This window comes from Limanda limanda, chromosome 20 (genome assembly GCF_963576545.1).
Source record: "Limanda limanda chromosome 20, fLimLim1.1, whole genome shotgun sequence".
Taxonomy (NCBI): Eukaryota; Metazoa; Chordata; class Actinopteri; order Pleuronectiformes; family Pleuronectidae; genus Limanda; species Limanda limanda.
The window spans coordinates 12,945,126-12,965,191 of NC_083655.1; the positions used below are offsets into that span (position 1 = coordinate 12,945,126).

General features: G+C 46.5%; 1 protein-coding gene across 2 annotated transcripts in view; it reads right to left on the bottom strand.

Moving 5' to 3' along the window:
- zfhx4 (zinc finger homeobox 4) overlaps nt 1-20,066 on the bottom strand; it is an 83,228-nt gene that overhangs the window by 27,420 nt on the left and 35,742 nt on the right. For both annotated transcript variants that reach the window (XM_061094248.1, XM_061094249.1), the window contains exon 6: nt 12,338-12,572. In XM_061094248.1, the coding sequence (XP_060950231.1) occupies nt 12,338-12,572 (235 nt within the window). The remainder of the gene's footprint in view (nt 1-12,337; nt 12,573-20,066) is intronic.

The following is a 20,066-nucleotide window of genomic DNA, read 5'->3' on the forward strand; positions in this document are numbered from 1 at the left end:
TGTGAAATTACACATAAAGAAATATGGCGCAGAAGAAATTACTCCAGGTTTCCATTCATTCAATTCAATGCTCTTCTATGTCTGCATTCCTTATTGATGGGGGTTACAGTTTAGCCCGCAGCACCACATCGCTGCCATTAGCACAGAACAATTTCATATACTGACAATGAGACCATGTGACGGGTCTTTTTCTTATAGAGGAGAAAACAAAAAAATCTGCGCATCACCAGGGCCTCATTGTGTGCTGAGGTGGGGGAACTCTTAGAATAGGGTCAAGGGAAAGGCTAAGAAATATCTTCAAGACCCAAATATTCATTAGGTTGCTCAGAATCATCGAGAAAATGAGACGCCACATGGAACCTGCAACACACAGGCGCGTGTGCTCTTGTGCAACAGGCGCACACATGAATGCACCGGAGACGGTATTCGCAGACGGTTACAAATAAGGAGTGTTGGCTTTCCTCTGACTTTCTCAAAAACATGCAAAAAATGTCCATTTCATTACTGGCTAAACAATGTCATATGGGCCCCCACTGGCCCTAATAGAAGCAGACAAAGACAGAGCAGCACACATATGCTTCGAATAAATCAGATTACTGGGGGGAGAGTGGGGGAGAGAACAAGTGAGAGAAAGAGGGAAAGAAAGAGAGACACCGCCAGACACTTAGAGGATTGACAATATTCCCCTTTTCTTGCTACCTCCACCCCTCCCGCCTCCTCCTCCTCCTCCTCCTCCGTCTCCTTCCCCTCACTTTCTTAACTCTCCCCCTCCCAACCCTCCCAGCAGGATCTGTTTTAGATTTGAGCCACTGCAAGAGCCATATCTCTACCTTATCTCTGCTAGCCGTCAGAAAACAGAAAGCTCCATGTTTCCATGCATTAGACTCCCGGCCCCTGACACGCCACTTGGAAATCTCACAGGCCCTAAAAACGGCTGAGCGGGAAAAACAAACCAGCGAAGATATCGCTTAATCGAATGAGATGCATGTTACCAGGTCGCATTGATGTTTTTTTAGGAGAGGGGAGAGCGCAATGATACGGTGTCCTATCAAGGAAAATGAAGGACGGAAATGCTTTTTCGGGGGGGATTGTGATGGCAAATGTCGCCCAAAACCCGAAAAAAAACAAAACGTGACGACTGTTTTAAGAGCGGCGCGGCGTCGAGTGTATCTGAGAAGCGATCTGAATTTAAGGGGCTGTGACATTTTTTACCCTCCGAGCATCGATCTCCATCAAGATATTCCTTTGTGGTTTTTTTTAGCCCCAATTATGCCAAAGCACTTCTCCGACGACTGTAAAGGGAAGTATTGATTCGACTTAAAGTTGTAACAGAAAAGGAGAAAAGGATAGACATGGTGGAGGGAATATGTTAACAATTTGAGGAAAGGAGGAAAAATCTATATTCAAATGACTTCTGGTATTGATTTATAATTAGGTCTTAATTGCGGCGAGGCTCGGACTTTTCAAACGGCCCTGTGACAAAACCCCGGGACGGAGACATTATTGATACACTTTAACAGTGGTGGTCACCAGGACATTGATCCAGGCCGGTTTTTGCGGTGACGTTGGCTCCGAGGATTCTTAGTGCACACATGCCAGTGAGGAAAGACGCACTTACACTTGCATGCACACATACCCATATGTAAGTGAACTAACACAGGATGTGTAAAAAGGGGGGGCGGTGCCTTAACTGCAATCTTGACACTGAATACAGAATGTGTGTGTGTGTGTGTTGTAATTCCACCATTAGGTGTGGAACTGATTGATGGTTGGCAGAGATATCATTCTGGACTTAAAAGTGTTTGTGTGTGTGTGTGAGATTTTATTAAAGCTAACATTCTTATATCCCATTCCATTTACTTGTTATTTGTGTGTTTGTCATCTCCACCTCTGCCTCAGCCCATATGGTTGTTTGTGTGTGTTCATGTTCAAATTCATATATATGTGTGTGTGTTTATTTAAGCTAGTATCACTTATTTTTTATATCCCACTGCATTTACTTGTGATAGGTGTTGTTTGTGTGTTTGTCGTCTCTTCATGAACCTCAGCCCCAAGTGGTAATTTGTGTTCCTGTTCAAATACATATGTGTACACGTGGGTGTGTGTGTGTGTTTGTGTGTTCGTGTGTCCCCACGGGCCCAATCAGGTATCAGATACCTTTTGTTTTGGGAGCTCATTGATGGATGAAATCTTTATCTGTGCTATTGATCAGGTGGACGCGGGTCCTAAACTGTCTGTCTAGCTGCCTGCCTGCTCCGGCTCTAACAAGATTGCCAGGGCTGAGTATATCAGTTAACATTTAATCAATGGCAGCTTAAGACACTGGGGCTAAGGGAAAGAAGCCCCCCGCTTCAGCCCCCTGCCCCAAACCATTACCCGGGATTGAAAGGGGGCTTCATGTGTGTGCGGGTTCCAGATGATTACAAGGGATTGGGTCTGGTTGATCACATGTCTTCGGGGGACAGAGGTGTGTGAATGTTTGCGTCAGTGTTTACAGGCAGCCGAGTGCCGGCTTGTCGATACACGTTAATATGTCAAAAATGCCAGAGGGGGTGGTATGTGTTAGGCTGCTTGTGCCGCTCCGAAGAAAATAGGAAAAACTCGATGAAGTGACGGATGTGTTCGAAAAATCGCCATTCAAATCAAGTGAAGGCTTCAAATTGAACATGCCCGTGTGAAAAACACACACACACACACACACAGACACACACGCTACAGTGGAAAGATATGATATATTAGGCAACGTGTGATTTTTTACTGCTTTGCTTGCAAAAAGCGCCCTCATGGTAAAATGCAAAAAAAGGTCAGTCAGCAAAAAAGGAAATATCAGTCAGACTTTTTTTTCGCTCTTGCTTTTAATTTTACCATCAGCTCATCTTACTGTAAATGAAACCCCATCAGATCTAAGAGGCAGATCCTTCATCTCCCGTCTCAGAATTTTTTCTTTCATTTTCTTATTCGCGCTATCTCCTGACCTCATCATCATCATGGAATCTCATTTTGAGAGAATTAAAGATGTACTTACAATATTTGCCTCTGCACTGGGTACTCCTGTGTGTGTGTACGTGTGTGTACGTGTGTGTCTGAGATAGAGAGAGAGAGCGAGAAAGAAAAGGTTAAGAACCAGAGAGCTGGCGTGCATGTGTACATCTGTCTGGGGGTTGCTCTGACGGGGGGGAAACCCCTCTCACGTCGCTGCCTTTCCTCCAAAGCCTGGGAGATTCCCACCACCAAAAATCAATGTGTGTGAGAGCATATGTGCGCCTCTGTGTGTGTGTGTGTGTGTGTCAAGGTTTTGTAAGACAAATCTCTCCAGCATGCGCCGCTTTAGTGCTATTGAACCAGGCTTCGATCACTCGGCCACTGTGAATAATGCAAGGGAGGCTACTGCTCACTTACAGCACAGGATGCCTGCATGTGTGTGTGTGTGTGTGTGTGTGTGTGTGTGTGTGTGTGTGTGTGTGTGTGTGCGTACACGGGTGTGTGTGTGACAGGATGGTCCTTTCTCCCTTCTTGCAAATGCAACAGGGCAGTCGTTCGGTGCTCCTCCACTTGGCCCTCTTAATCTCGTGTCAGATACAGGAACTCCCACATTGATACTGTCTCTCCGAGTGTGTGTGCAACATGTGCGTGTGCGCGAGTGTGTGTGTGTGTGTGCGCGCCCGCTGGAGGCTCCTACAGTAGACGGAGGGAGCTTAACTCAAGCAGACAGCTCAGGCCTGCACTTTGACACACCCTGACTCATTACATACAGCCGGCACACAACGGAGCATTGTCATTAAAAAAGACAATTAGATATGAAGTCAAGGGAGCATCGCTTACACACACATGGACACACACGCCTGCAAAGAAAATCGCACGGCGCGGGGATATATAGGTGAACGCGCCCTCGTCTTCATATCCCCAGGTATGTGAAGCGGAGATATTAAAAATAAGGACGTTACAGAGTAATTAAAATGATTCCGAATGACGAGCGTGTGTGTGTGTGTGTTTGTGAGTGTGTGTGTGTGTGTTTTCTGCGTGTGTTTCTGTTAATTAAGCTGAATGATTTGATATGACACAAACCGCACTGCTTTAATGGTGTCCTGCACTTGATGTGGCTGGAGGGGACAGTTGATGGGGAGGATGGAGGGAGAGACGGGGCGACACATACACACAAACACACACACACACGGACACACACGGACAGATACAGCTGCTCATCGGCCCTGCCTGAGAGGGACATCTCTTTTTGAGACATAATTATCTGTGTCATCACTTATGAGGCAATTAAACAAACATCAGTTCCTATTTCCGCTCCTTCCATCTCTCCGTATTCCACTTCCTCATCCTCTCCTCTCTCCTGCCATCTGTGCCGCTCCTCTGCTCTTTTATTTTTTATTTAATCTCCTCCTTGCTCCTCTCCTCTCCTAAACACCCCCACCACCACCACCACCACCACCACCACCACCACCACCAACCTACTCCCTCTCTCCTGTGCGACTCCAGACAAGGTTTCAATTTCAGCATGCTGATTGTCTCATTGCCGTCTCCATGCATGTCTAACACTTACTGGCACTCCTGGGACCGGCAATACACACCATAGAATGCCTATTACACTCCCACATGTTCCTGGCGAGTGTGAGTTCATGTTTTGCGCGCATGTGTGCGTGTGTGTGTGTGAGAGTGTGAGTGTGTGTTTGTGTGCAAAGGGGTGATGAGGGTGTAAAATGGCTATTACGCCGAGAGTCTGGTCTCTCTTACACTGGAGAGAATTCTCTGCCGCCTAAAGAGCAGAAAATTGCAACGCTCCTCTTCCTCACTCTCCATTAACCTGCTTTTGAAACAAAGCCCTGGCCAAGGTGTATGTGTGTGTGTGTGTGTGTGTGTGTGTGTGTGTGTGTGTGTGTGTGTGTGTGTGTGTGTGTGTGTGTGTGTGTGTGTGTGTGTGTGTGTGTGTGTGTGTATCCTTGCCCATTAGCCCTACACATCATGGGTAAAGCAGCTTGTGGATCCGACCGAGCAGAAACAGCAGAAATTCTCTTTGTTTTCTCTCGTACTTACTGGCTCGGTGCAGGCTGCACGTTTTATATATATCCGACCAAAATTTCACAAAATGTATGTCTTTAAGCACCTGAATGAACTTGTCAACCATTTTTTTTTTTCCTCCCAAAGAAATGTCAAAGGCAGATGGCATCTTTGTGAAGTGCTCCGTGATGACTAGAGCAGCAGGCATATTTGTATAATTTGCACAAAGACATCCACATCAAAGCACAAATCGAGACCCGAGCTCATTCAATGGATTTTTATCAGTCTATCCATTTCTTGTGGCACCCCCCCTCCCGTCCCTACCCTCCCAACATCCTCTTTCCTCTCTCTGTCACATTCCTCTTTCTTTCTCTCTCTCTCTCTCTCTCTATTTTCAGAACGTTATTAGGACATGATAAAAGCAAAAAAATAAAAGGGGGGGGATGTCATGACACGGGACCCCCTGTTCGCATTAGGAGGTGGGAGAGAGCGAGAGAGAGAGAGAGAGAGAGAGAGAGAACGAACGAGAGCAGAACGAGGGGGGTGGAGGGGGTGTGTAGGGGGGTTTCGGGGGTGAGGAGAGGAGCGGAGGGCGGGGGGGGGGATGAAAGAGATTTGTCTGGAAATGATTGCTCACAAGGCACTGATTCTCTGCTTTAATCTCGCACAGTGTGCTCAAATTTCCTATTAGGGAGATGAAGAAAAAAGGGAGAGAGAGAGAGAGAGAGAGAGAGAGAGAGAGAGAGAGAGAGAGAGAGAGGGAGAGAGAGAGGGAGATGGGTCTTGTTCACTAAAGGTGGGGAGGTGAAAACTTCGCATGTCTTTCTCTGTGCTGACAAAACGTACGTTTCCCTCATTCTGGAAGGAGAAGCCAGAAAACCGCATTAATTAAATTTTCTGTACACTTGCTGTCTTGTTTTTTTTTTTGGGCAATTTGTCGTCGCAGAACTGTTGGAGGGTCTCACACAAACACACACACACACACACACAGGGAGAACAAGCCACTGACAGCTGCTGGAGCTGCAAAGCTTCCTCCGGGCAGTGACGATTAGCCTTGGCTATAGGTAATCAATAGCTGCTATCAATTGCAAAACCTCCTATTGATAGATGAAGTAAAGGAAACGGAGAGGAGAGGAGAGAGAGGAAGAAGTGGAGGAAATGGAGGGAACAAGTCTACCTGAATATCTCCTGGCGTAATGTTTAGGCTTTTTTTTTAACCTCCTCTTTGTGTGTTTGTGTGTGTGTGTGTGTGTGTGTGTGTGTGTGTGTGTGTGTGTGTGTGTGTGTGAGAGTGTGTGTGTGTGTGCGTGTGCATACAGGCTGCCTTAAATGTCCATCTGTGAATTGTATCATCGCAGTCCCGAGATTAGCGGCTGCTTGGGCCCGGCGAGCACATTGCCTGGTTACCGCGGCTCCGGCTCCCCACCACCCTCCTCCCATCAGCGGATTGTTTGTCTTAATGCTATGTGACATGACCCATTGTTTTGTCCATCTGTGGTTAAGAGTCAATGGACACTGGGTGTATGAGGGTATCGAGGGGAGAAAAGAATGGAGGTGAGGGGAGAGGAGGAAAAATAAAGGAGGCAGGGGGGGAAGGAGGAGGGGGGAAGGCAGGAGAGAAATACAAAAAAAGGAAAGAAACAAGATAGGGGGACAAGAGCTGAGAGGTGAAAAAAGAAGTATGGACATAGAAAGAGGGGAAGGTAAAACATGCGATAATGCTGTGTTTTCAATATATTTCAATATATATTCACATTCACCACTTCCCTCTGCAGGACTTTCCATATGGCGGTGGGCCCTGGAGCGCTTTGTGATATCACCGATTGTGAGAGACGTCCTGGCCCTGAGACGCCAGCTCCCCTCTTCAAAGGGCCGGAGTCATATTTACTATGCGTCCTCAGAGCCCCCGAGGCTTTGTATTGTAAATAAGACTAACGTGGCATTGGTCAGGTATGCTAATTCAGATAATCAGCGCAATTTCTGTAAATTATAACTGTCAGTGCGGTGGGCACAGAACCTTGGCGGAAAACATGAGGGAACAATTTAGCCCGGGTAATACCCCTCCACCGAAGAGCTGCTCAACTCAAAGAAAAACAATCGGCCTGAGCCCATGTACCGCCCCGACACACCATTTCAAAAATAGTTTATGGTGAACAAGGCTCTTTTTTTTTTCTTTTTCTCAGAGGCACAAGTCAGCCTGCTGCCCTCTTTTTTTTCTATGTGCACACACAGACCGCAAAGTAATTATAATTTGCTTGGATGGAATTATTCAAAAAATGACCACATCTTTTACGCTCAGCCATAGAGAATATGGTTTTGGGAAATTTGGGGGTAAATTGCTACTTGCCGAAAATATAATAATACACATATATGTATGTGTCTTATTTTGATTTGACAAATGATTTAAAATGCAGCGTATTGTCTCCAACTAATTGCACAGCAATAAAAAGAATGACATACTTCAGGAAAACTCCTCTCGAGTAAAGATCACATCACTCTCGTAAGAATAGTTTATTTTCCCCAGGAACTGCCTCTCACTCATGCTCGGCACATAAAATGACATTCCCAAGTTTTTATAATGCAAGCAATGATTTCAGTGACTTCCTGGTTCATAGGAACATGGGAAAGTAAGGTAAGAAATAATTTGTTAACTGTAGGCTACCTATTCAAGCTTCCTGGTGGATACATGGAAGCACAGAACTCTTATCTAAAGACGGACAATGCTGTCTTTTGATGAGCCAGTCAGCTGCTCTCACCTACTGCTTCCTGACTCACGAATGAAAATGACCGCCACTGTGCTAACTCTGTTATCTACGTCTGTGTGCAACACGCATCCTTTCCCTCACTCCTCCGGCCATCCGTGAAATGTTTATGTAATGGCCACAAATTACTGAGACAAACCCTGGAAATAGACTTCTGTCTGAGGAGGGACCTTCGCCGAGAAAAAAAAAAATTGAGGAGGAGGAGGAGAGGAGAACCGCTGGAATGGCAGAAAACCATCGCCACCACCCAGAGGATAAAAAAATGATGAAGAGAAAAAAGAGAGAGATGAAGGAGTGGAAGTGAGGGAGGAGGGAGAACCTAATGCCTCATAAAAGAGGCCTTGGTGTCATCACATCAAAATGCTCTTTTTGGATGAAAAGCGAAGCCCGATCCCACATCGGGAACCGAACGCTTGTCTCAGCCGCTTTGACTCAGAAAGGGTTTTTGGGGTTGGGTAAATTTGGAAACAAGGAATGTCAGCGGACTTGGAAACAAGATGGCACACTTGCTTTCTGTCCATGTCTTCCATTACTTCCTGTCGGACACGCACACACCCATACACAAGCACATATAGGGATGATAAGTGCCCATTAGTCTCAGTTTTTAGCCTAAAGCTGCTATGTAAATGGTTAGCACTGCTACACTAATTCGACCAGGACCAGGGGAAAAAATGTCCCAGAGCCTTATCACTCAGAGAAAACAAAAGGCTCTGGACGCACACACACACACACACACACACACACACACACACACACACATATGCACATGATAAAAGTGTTATTGGTCTCTCTAAGTCAGAAGAGGTCTTTTGTTTAAAAGGGGGACTCAGACAAAGAGGGTCTTCTCCCTCCCTCTTTAATGCATGTTCGGTGGTAGTGGTGGGGGTGTTCAGAGGGATGGAGATGTGTGGGTGGTGGTGGTGGTGGAGGGGGCTGGAGGGATGGATGACAGGCTGGGCTCTCAGAAATAATTACCTCCATAAGATCCCATCTCCCTTTTTCCTTTTTGTGAGGGACGGAGGGAATGAAAGAGAGAGAGAGAAAAAATAAAAAAAATGACAGAAAGTAAAGTATGCAGAAAAGGCCCTAGTGTTTCTGCCTGGTCTGGCTTATGAGGAGCTTTACACATGATGGAGCACAGGGGCTAATGGTCACAGGGAAAAAATGCACTCGGGCACAAACACACACACACCTCGCAGCGCTAAACAAACGGTCAAACGCTTGAGACACAAGCGGCAACAGAGAGAGAGAGAGAGAGAGAGAGAGAGAGAGAGAGAGAGAGAGAGAGGGAGAAATCACTCCAACAACTAAACTTCAGACTGTTAATGTCTCCAAAAAAATCCTGCCAAACAAATTGTTCAAATTATACAATCGATGATGGAATACCCATGACGCACAAACTTGTTTTTTTCTCTATTTGCTGCTTGAATTGTACTAAGCAGCTCTAGTCAGGGTGTAACTTCATTACGGAGCAGAGAAGGGCACACGGAAAAAAAAAGAAAAGAAAAATCTAATTTCTCTAACAACTTTTGGATGACCCTCAAAGCAAAATGGCCTCCAAGTCCTCCATGTTGAGAGGCAATTCATTTATGCGCGCTCTTCTGATGCAAACTCGAGAAAAAGAAAAAAAAAAAAAAAACTCAATTTTCTTCAACACTTCTAATTGTACACAGAGGGAGAGGGTTCATCTCAGCCGTGTGGGCACAGAGGGCTGTTTGTCTGCTAGAGACACCGCAGAAAGATCATGGTAACAAGTTTCTGCTGTTCTGTCGCTGAGAGTTGAAGACTACACAAACACACACACACACTCAAACATCACAATGGCATTTTATACCTATTTATAAGGATGAGGCGCCTAAGCCCATGCAGGTTTTAGGAGGAATAACAGACTCTACAATAGTAAACAGGCACCGTTGCACATACACACACCAACACGCACACAACGCAGTCCCGAGGAAGTGTTGTTTGTGCGCCCCTGTCTTGGTTCAAAAACACCTATACCCTCGCGGTGTGTCTATGCAACACCACATCCTTAATTAGGCCATAAAAATCAGCATCAGAATTGTTTAATGAAAGCCATTCACATGTACATAAAGTCCAGAGCATTAGAACTCTTATTCCCAAATGGGCCTATAATTATCTGGCCCGGCGCCAGGTCCCAGGCTTTAAGAGAAAGATACCGGTCAGCACTTAAATTAATCTTTTTCATACCGGTCTCTAATGAACAGAAAGTGCTCGAGTCAGGAGTTGCAGCCCCAGAAAACTAACAGCACACGCACACACACACAAACAGAGGCTCCTTAAACCCAACGCCGCCTTGCAAATGTTGCCTACTATGGAGCCTTTTTCCATCGGTGAAAACATTCACATCATCTATCACTACATAGGGGCCAAAGCAGCTTTAATATAGCCTTTCTTCCGAATAACGCAACCTAGCACGCGATGATAGCGCGTTGTTGTGCGTTCTCAAACACAGAAAACACTTTCTTCCTGAGTGCAGACCACAGAACAGGACCGCAACCCCTATTTACGACGTGAACTTTCAGAGTTTCTCCGTCTCCACCTGCCAAACGCGTACAGTCCGCAAAAGGACACGGCTTTGAACGCTTTTACCACGTACCTTGTGAAAGAATACTGCTTTTATACAGCGTGGGCAAAAGGAGGGCATCCAAAAAGAAAAAAGTGGATTCACATTTCGGACGTCGCCAGCGTCCACTTTAGCCGAGCGCTCGCTTCCTCATGGAAACTCACCCTCGTGGCATCAAAGCTGAGGTTTAAAAAAAACGAGGCCGAGCAACAAACGTGGTGTGTCTTTTAAAGAGTGGAACATTTGAAATAGGTGCGGTGGGTCGAGTATTGCTTTTGACAGTTTTAAAAAACCTGGTTGCTCTCACTGGTTTGAGAGAGAAGAACGAAATATAAAAGAGGGCGGGAGCTGAGTTTGTGTTTCGGACCCTGAGCAGCATAGAGTTGGAGATGGAATAAGTGGAACAAAAAGAAGAGGGGATGACACAGAAAGAGAGCAGGAGAAGGAGAGGAAAGTGTGTGTGTGTTTGTGTGTGTGTGGGGGTGAGGGGTGTGTGGGTAATGATTTATCTAAGCATGCTTTTCTTCTGCTTCTGCTGCACCCCAATTCACACCGAAACTTTGATCCATGTGTAATTAAAACCAAATGCACACCGGCAACAGTCTCCATTTCAGGATTGGGAGTGTGTCTCCTGCTCGTGTGTGTGTGTGTGTGTGTGTGTGTGTGTGTGTTTGGATTCACATGTGCTTCTGAGCGCCGGGCCCCCATCTGCTCTGGGAGTACATGTACAGTATAAACAGGACACTTTGGGGAGCAGGGATTCATGCAGAAACACACACACACACACACACACACACACACACACACACACACACACACACACTGATGGATGCATGGACTAATGCTATGCCGGAATGCTAATCAAAATGTGTTACCCTCCCACCGCTCCCCACCCCCACCACCCGCTCCTCCAGGTCAAGCAAAGCAAAAACAAGTTAAGCACTAATTTTCTCCCGGCAGCATTAACATAGGGATGACTAAATAATGGACCCTGACTCTCTCTCTCTCTCTCTCTCTCTCTCTCTCTCTCTCTCTCTCTCTCTCTCTCTCTCTCTCTCTCTCTCTCTCCCGTCTTCTGGTTTAAATTACAGCGCAGCCCCCCTCCCATAACGCCCTGCAACCCCCTCCACCAACCGTGCACCCCCCCACTCAAAGAAAAACGATTAATCTTTTTTCCTTTTTTTTGTCTCTCTGAATGTTTTACAGTTCTGTTACACTTATTAGCTGCTGGCAGGACGGAGACTCTTAAATGAAAGCCAAATTGCTTTGGTCATGAGAAAGGAAATGAAAGCTCACTCCAGGGAGAGACTGTGTAGCCGTATAGCATACGTGTGTGTAAGTGCATGTGTGTGTGTGTGTGTGCGAGAGAGGGAGAGAGAGAGTAACATGTGTGTACAGGCCTTTTGACTATGAGATCCTCCCAAGGTGAAATTTCCTAAGCTGACTGACTGCCTGCCTGGGATGTTCCTGTGCACGGGACAGTGTGTGTGTGTGTTTGTGTTAGAGTTAGTGTGTGTGTGTGTGTTGCAGATATAAACGCGGCAGCCTAATAGGAACAGTATGCTCATTTTGGAGAGATTAGGAGGAATGGACGGGCCTGTATCGAAAGACGTGATCTGGATGTGAAGGCCAAAGGAGGGAGGAAGGGAGGGAGGGAGGGAGGGAGGGAGGGAGAGATAGGGAGGTTTGACAGAGTGATGACGGAGTGGTGCAAGAAAAACAGGGGGGAAGAGATGGGAGGAGTGACGGAAAAGATGGATCTGACTTCGAATCGAGAAAAAAGGGACCCGCTACATAACTGACAACACCGTTTAGCGGAGATCAGAAACATTTGTAAAAAACAGAAACACGAGCAAAATAAAGTCAGATGACAGAGGGAAAAAAAAAAAAACGAGAAATGGACATGTGGAGCATTAACACAAGCCCCCCCCAAAAAATAGCTCAAGTCACAACAGACAGATCAGATTAAAGGAACACCGACCTTGGCTGGAGAGGCACTCCTTGACATGGAACACCTCGTGCAGGCTCAGGCCGTCGTCGTCGCCGCCCAGGCCTTGCTGGTGCAGCTGAAGTTTCCTCAGGCCTTCGTTCTGCTGGTGGCGCGCCGAGCGGCTGTGCTGCACCAGGTTGAGCCGGGCCTTGGTGGAGTAGTCGCACAGCGCGCAGTAGTAGAGGCACAACTCGGGGCTGTAGGCGCCGTCCAGCTTCTGCAAGTGCTGTGGAGCAAGAGGAGAGAGCAGATGTTACACACGGCTGGTCACTGGTAGAGATGGTCTAGCTGTTAGGATTCCTGGTTTTCACCCAGGCGGCCCGGGTTCGACTCCCGGTATGGGAACTGCTCTTGAGAGGCGGTGGACTAGTGGCAGAAACTTGGACAGGTCTCTGAAAAAGGTCTCTGGTTCGTCTCTGGTTCGACTCCACGGAGAAACAACAAAAAGACGAACCTGGATTGATCTGTCCAAAAATCCAGGAGGATTCTCCCTACCCTGTCTAGTGCCCCTGAGCAAGGCACCTTACTCCCCCAACATCTGCTCCCCGGGCGCCGTACATGGCTGCCCACTGCTCTGTGTGTCCTGCACCAGATGGGTTAAAAGCAGAGGTTAAATTTCCTCTGTACATGTGTTTGGGAAAAAATAAATGTATCTTAATCTTAATCTTAAAGATTAAGATTAAGCCGTTAATGTCTAAACCTCAACTTCGATATAACAAGTGAGGCTTGTCTGACAATCCTGTTTGTGGTCTTTCAGTTTGGTTTTCGAAAAAAATCTAAATTTAAATTCTCCATCTTTAAACCAGCCAGCAACACTTGCTCCTCATGTTCTATCAGATGTGTGTTTGCTAGAAAAGGAAGGACAGGTTCCTGAAACCCTAACAGCCGGACTCAAAGCACAGATCCTTTTGGACAAACTTGTGGATTTCCAACAGCAGGAACACGACTCACAGCAGCAACAGATGCGTCTCTGAGTCGACGGCGTTTAGTCTCGGGCCCTCCACGCCGCACACCCGCAAATTAACTGGATACGTTTAAGGTGACGTGAGGATTAGAAAACACACAAAAAGTCAGACGAGGGGGTTGAGCTCGGGGCCCTTTTTTTTTTCTCTTTTTGTCTTTAACGTGCACATTGTCCGGCTTCGACCCCCCCCAACCTCCCACCCCCCCCTCCGCCTCTTTGTTGGCAGCTGCGGGGATTTTTTCATTCAATGGTTGTGCTGTCAGTTGCAAGCCCTTAATTTCCAGTTGCCTCTTTAATGGCACTGCAGCCATGCAAAGCTACCCCCTACCTCTCGCCCTGCCCCGTGCGTGTGCGCATACACACACGCGCACCCACACCGCCCCCCCGCCCCCCTTCCCCTCATCCCACCTTGCCCTACTCCCATACACCCAGTCAAGCCAAGCATATCAAGTGTGCCTCTGTTGTTGCTGCCGGGCTAATGAACAATGCACAAAAACAAAAGGCCGGGCCAAGCTTTTATTATCTGATCCTCTGTGAAGGGAGAGGAGGGGAGAGGAGGGAGGGAGGGAGGGAGGGAGAGAGAGAAAGACACGGGGAGGAAAAAGAGAGAGAGGCAAAAAGGACAGAGAGACACAGAGAGGTGGCTCACCGAGGTTAGTTTATGCTTTGTTGAGATTTATTCATACGGCCGTGTGAGAAACAGGTGCAGGGTTCCGAGCATGGATTCATACACAAAATGGTGTGCGTGCATGTGTGTGTTTGTGTGTGTGTGTGAGTGTGTGCGTGCGGGCTAGCCCTACACTGTCTCTCATGGCTCCTATAGGAAGATGTTCCATTCCTGAAGCACATGAAATTTAGCAAGGGGGATATTTTCTCCTGAGCATTGTTGCATCATGTTATACGGAGCAGGAAGAGAGGGATCGGAAAAGTGTGTGTGCTGGGGGGGGGGGGGGGTTTGCACAGTTAGCTGCAGGTGTGTGAGTTCTTACCCCCCCTCCCTCTTCCTCCTTTGACAAACAGGGATTAGCAACATAGCTACAGCCTGCTAACACATCTTTTCTCTCCCCCCCAGTCTCTCTCTCCCTCTCTCCTTCTTTTGTCGGAAACCTTACGAGCTTTTTCTCACGAGACGGTGGGACGTCCCCTCACAGTCAGAGGCCCTTTCAGAAGTCTTAAGTTTTAATTAAGTCAGAGTTGTCAGAAGAAAGCTGGCCTAGTCCGGGGCTCAGGGCCATTAATTACAGCTATCTTTGTTTCTCTGTGAAAAGAGGCCTCCCTTGCTCCTTCTCTCTCTCTCTCTCTCTCTCTCTCTCTCTCTCTCTCTCCCTCTCTCTCTTTGCTGCTTTTCTTTCTTTCTTCCTCTCCTTCCCTTACCGTGGAAACCACACACACGTGTGCTCGTGAAAGCAAACATGTAAACACAATGCGGCTTGAGTTTGCGACTTTTCATTCAAATGTAAACTTTTGTGAGTTGAGATTTTCCTTTATACTTTTCATACAATAGGGTTTTGAAATGTTTCCAATAATCTTTTTGACATTGGCCTTCAATAAAGATGCCATATGCTGTGTACACCATACACAAAATCCCCTATACCAAACTTATAAACATCCCCAGAGTTATTTGTTCGGCTTTCAATCATACAATGTAGAAAACAAGTATATTTGTCACTGCTGAATGGGATTTTTTTTTTTTTTTTCCTCGATTCAAATGTGTCTGGACTCCCTGCCACTTCTAAGAGTCCTTAGAAATGAATGAAAAACTCGTATTCAAACAAGGCCTTTCTCCCCTTCAGCTCCAACCTTCAGAAAAGCTCACTGGAAATGTGGCAAAAACATGTTTTCGTAACCAAACACCATCACAGACAGTTGCCAGTGAATCCTAATGGACATTAAGGTAATTATATTGGATCAAAATCTTTAAAAAATCATCTTAATCACTGGTGGACTAAAACACACATCCTCTAATGTCTCAACTTCAGAAGATTCTATTTGTTTTTATGATATGAGGCTTCGGCTAAGAGCAGCTTGAATGATATACTTGGGGTTGAAACGTGCTGCCAGATAGGTTTAGACCTAATATTAATTCTCCCCCCATCAGCACATTCCCGAGGGTTTGTTTAAGACCTAAACTCGCGGCTGTCTGTCGCTCCCTGGCACTCCGCAGGCCGGAGACGCAGGCGGTCGGCTGATCACAGGCCAGAACATCCATGATTTATGAACTTTTAAAGGAGCACTTTGACTCCTGCCAGGCGTGGGCTGTGTAATGCATATTCAAACACACAAACACACTGTTCCTGCTCCTGGGTTTGCGCCTGTGTGTGTCTGCTCGAAATGTGCATGTAATTTATGCCTCTGCTGATTTGTGTGCGTGTATATGCCGCCGCACATACGTTCGTGTCATACGAGTGTCTGCTTGCTTGCAGAATGAGGGTTAGGGGGGGGTACATCCCTGTCAATATGGCACCTCTCCAGAGTGCCTGGTGGTTAATTGTTAGGGATTAGTGTTTGGCAAACAACCAAATAAGCTAACGCTCCCTGTGGGCCAATCAAAATCAACTAAAGAGCGCTCCCTGGGTGGACCTAAACATGGCCCAGACGTCCCTGGATGGTGTGGGAGGTGCACACACACACACCCACCCCAACACATGGCATGCAAATGACGACAGTGACGACTTCCTGTTTACCTGTCAAACACACACACACACACACACACACACACACACACACTGGGACTTGTACCGAGGAGAGGGGAGGAGAGTCAATTTGACAGGTAGAGGAGCTCCCTTGTGTAGCTGTTGCCTGCTGCTGCTGTTGTTGTGTTTGTGGGCTGTGTGTGTGTGTGTGTGTGTGTGTGTGTGTGTGTGTGTGTGTGTGTGTGTGTGTGTGTGTGTGTGTGTGTGTGTGTGTGTGTGTGTGTGTGTGAGGATGACAGAGGACTGCATTCATTATGCAGAATGAGATGTTTACAAAACACCTTTCTCACACACCCATGAACACAAACGCGCACACCCTCCCCTCCGCTCGCTCCCCGGGTTGGTGGGGGATAAAGCAGCACTGCTGTCTCACATTCATTTGTTCTATCTGTGGTGACAAAGCTGCCTCATTAACTGAATTCTTAATAAGGCGAGGCGAAAGACATCTTCTCACAACTTCTTTTATCTTTCGCCGCATGTACATGAACGTGAAAGCAGGCGTGGAGTGTGTGTGTGTGTGTGTGTGTGTGTGTAGGGGTGGGTGTGGGTATAATTTCAATGTTTTCTTCTCTTCTTACTGCGTACGTGTGTGTTTTTGCATCGGTGATTTTGACTCTTTTTTTTCATCTTACCTCACAAGTGTGCTTTTGTGTCTGTCTATAATTTCAATCATTCTTGCCACTGAGACTGTGCCTGTGGTAAAAGGACACAAATATTTTGAAAAGCAGCAGCAAAGCAGCGGGGTCGTGTTTTACTCCATAAACCAAATGACAAATTAGGGTATTCAGTGCAAACATGACTCTTTCCTGTCATTAGGGCGAAAAAACCAGGCAGCTAATGAACATGTACTGAAAATAAGAACCCCTCCGCCACTGCAGCTATGCCTTTAACAACCAGTATGTGTGTGTCGGGGCGTGTGTGTACGCGTTTTATACACTTACGGAATCAGTATGTTCCTGTTTGTGTCCACTGAGAGTATGTGCATACATACAAATGTGCACCCCACACACCGCAGAATGGAAAAAATACTCTTTATCTGCTTTCATCAGTGTTTTTGTCAGAGGAAGCAGAGAGCATTGTTGTCGGGAATACCTTCTTCTGTTTTGTTTTGGAGCGTCACCAGCTTCCGTTGCTCTCCCCCCGAGCCCCTGGGTGCCATCGGAGACAAAAAACCAGCCCCACTTGGCCCGGTGAGCAACAAAAGCGTGTTTTGTTCCTTGAAAGTATTTTAAACACATACCATCGCTGGAAGGCTGCCAAGTGTAGAATTCCATCAGTGCTACCACCTCCCTAACACATGTTACTGCCAACCGCCGCTCAGCCCTCAAGACATAGATGTAACGCAAGATCCCTGCCAATGGATTTCGCTGGCAGAGTGCACCGTCGAAAAAGGGAGAGATGCTGAGGGCCCAGGTATCGTATGTGCTGCCACAGATGAAGAGAGCGGCGGAGATATAGTGTGCACGGAGTGGAGTCGGTGCTACACATGCACAGAAACAAATATGCAAATAGACATAGAAAAACTGCTGAGTGCACATGGCACAAACAGTAGGACGGGTTTTTATTTTATTTCCGCGGCAGACATTTTGACATGTCACAGTAGGAAAAGCACAGGTGTAAATTATAAAATGAATGGTGGCTGAGTTCCATTTAGCTGCTTCAGTTCCAGGGCCCTGGTATTTTGCACGCTGGCTCGCTGTCACACTGTCTTATTGTCTAACTGGGACACTTGAACCACAGTAACACCTGTGCTTTTCCTACCATGACAAGTCAAAATGTCTGTTGGGGGAAAAAAACCCAAACCCTGCCTGTGCAAGTCTCCTAAGTTTCTCAAGGCCACGATGTGTGAGATCTAAAGACACAAAAAAAAGAAATTCCCCCCGAAACCCATCGTCCGCGATCGTCTTTCCTCTCTGTACAAGGCTCTCAGTTTCATAAATGCAAAGAAAAATATTTCCTCGAGATAAATTACTTCTCCCGTTTCTCTGGGCCCTGCCTGCTGGCAGTCACATGTGATCAGCGCCCCCTGGGGCCTGTCCATGAGGTGCAGGCCTGTGGGCGAACTTAGCTCAGGTCACCCAATAATAATAAGCATCCATCGCATAATGGCCGCCAAGCCAAATAAATGAATTATCACAATGAGTCTTTTATACTAGCTTTTCCGCCGCCTCTCTCTACTTTCTCTCTTTCTCCCGTCAACTTGTTCTTTCCCTCTTTTTTTCTCCCTGTTTCTTCTCTATTCCTCTTTTTATCTGTCAGCAGTCTAAAAAAAAAAAAAAGGAGGTAATAGCGATGGGGCTTTGTGAGAGCTCGGAAAATCATCTAAATAAAGTCCGGTTACAGTAATAGTCCTGCCTTCCATTTCCCTCCTACACACAGACACACAAACGTGACACACAAACGTGCAAACACACCCACACACACATTTGTACCACTGACGTAAGTTTGTCTGACGTATCGGGCAAAGGTCAACCTGAAGTTCGCAGCTTCCTGACCTGTGGCCCCCCTCTTGGAAAAAATCAGTTTGGTCTCTCGCTCTCTTACTCTCTAGCGTGCCCAGGCACACACTCCCCTCACAAACACACACACACACACACAGTGATGAGTTATGCATACCAGTGCAAAGAAACAAGGAAGAAAACAACCCTGCTGATTTACAACATGATGTATTTCTCATGGTTTTAGCCGATGAACTCGGAGGACTACCTTTCTTGCGTTTCGGGGAACTGTCGCCAAATATATTATTTACTGACCAGCAGCAGGGAATAACAGATTGAAGAAGACAGAGACACCAGAACAGATCTTACTGACTTATCAGTGCATGTGTGTATGTGTGTTAGCTGTCTTGAAAGCCAGTTCACCTCCACCCCCCATGAAAATGGATCAGTATTTACATTAGCATTAGATTTAGACAGCATGGCTCAGCCACTTACTCCCTATTAGCCATCCTGACCTTAGCCCATTAGGGGCTAAAAGCCCCCGCTTGTCTCCATCGCCGCCAGGTGAGACTGACCAGACCTCCCTATTTCCTTAAACCATCTTGCAGCTGAGGTTATCTTTTCCATCGACTCACCATGAGACAAATCATAAAATGCTTTGCTCAAGATCACCGAAATGCGAACATACTTGTGGGATTCATCTTTTTTTTTCCAGTGCTTTGCAAAGGGGGGGGATACTCTTGTAACGCTAACATGCTTTTGGGTAGCCTTCGTCATTTTCATAATCGACAGGAAAAAGAGAGAAAAACAGAAATATAAAAGCGGTCTGGAGCTTGTTGGCTGGTGCCATCAAAGAGGTTCGCACTGCAGCGATGTTGTTATATTGAACTAAAACTGAAAGGGAAAAATAATTTTGGTGCCTGGAAGGAGAAGCGATTTTTTTGCCAAGTTTGTTTTTCTTCCTTGCTCTGTTCGTAATGAAGAAAATGTCTATTAGCGGGAGTTAGACAAAAGGAACGACAGAAACTTAGAGCGAGAGGAACTAACTGATAGCTGGAGAGGGCGAAAAGAGACTCTGACAAGAGAGAACAAAAGAACAAGAGACGGAAAGAGAGGGAGAGAATGATAGGGAAGAAGCTAGACAAGCATAGTCGGGTTCAAATCACTAATTACACATTCCTGAGCCTGTGAAGGGGAGTATTGTTTTCCAGTTAGCCCCTACCCTGTCGCATGGTTTCACTTAGAGCAAAACAAAAGGTAGAGGGAACAAAACACAAGCCTAATACCAGGCCCTGCTAATGACAGTGAAATGGGAGAAATTATCCCTGGGGTGGATCCTCGTGAGAAAATGGCTGGTGATTACTGGACAAAGGGAGTTCATTTTGAAACTGTCACAAAATGGCAGACTGCTTCTTTCTTTCAAGAGCTGTATCCCGCTGCCGTTTGTCTTCAGTGGCGCATACATTTATATATTCCTCACTTTAATCACGATATTATACTGTCCAGCGTTACAGAGCCCACACTCCATGGAACAAAAGGTGAGGTGGAGGCCTTATACTCAGGGAGCGATCGAACAATGTGGCTTGTTGTGTGCGTAAGTGTTTGTGTGTACGTTGGAGTGGTAC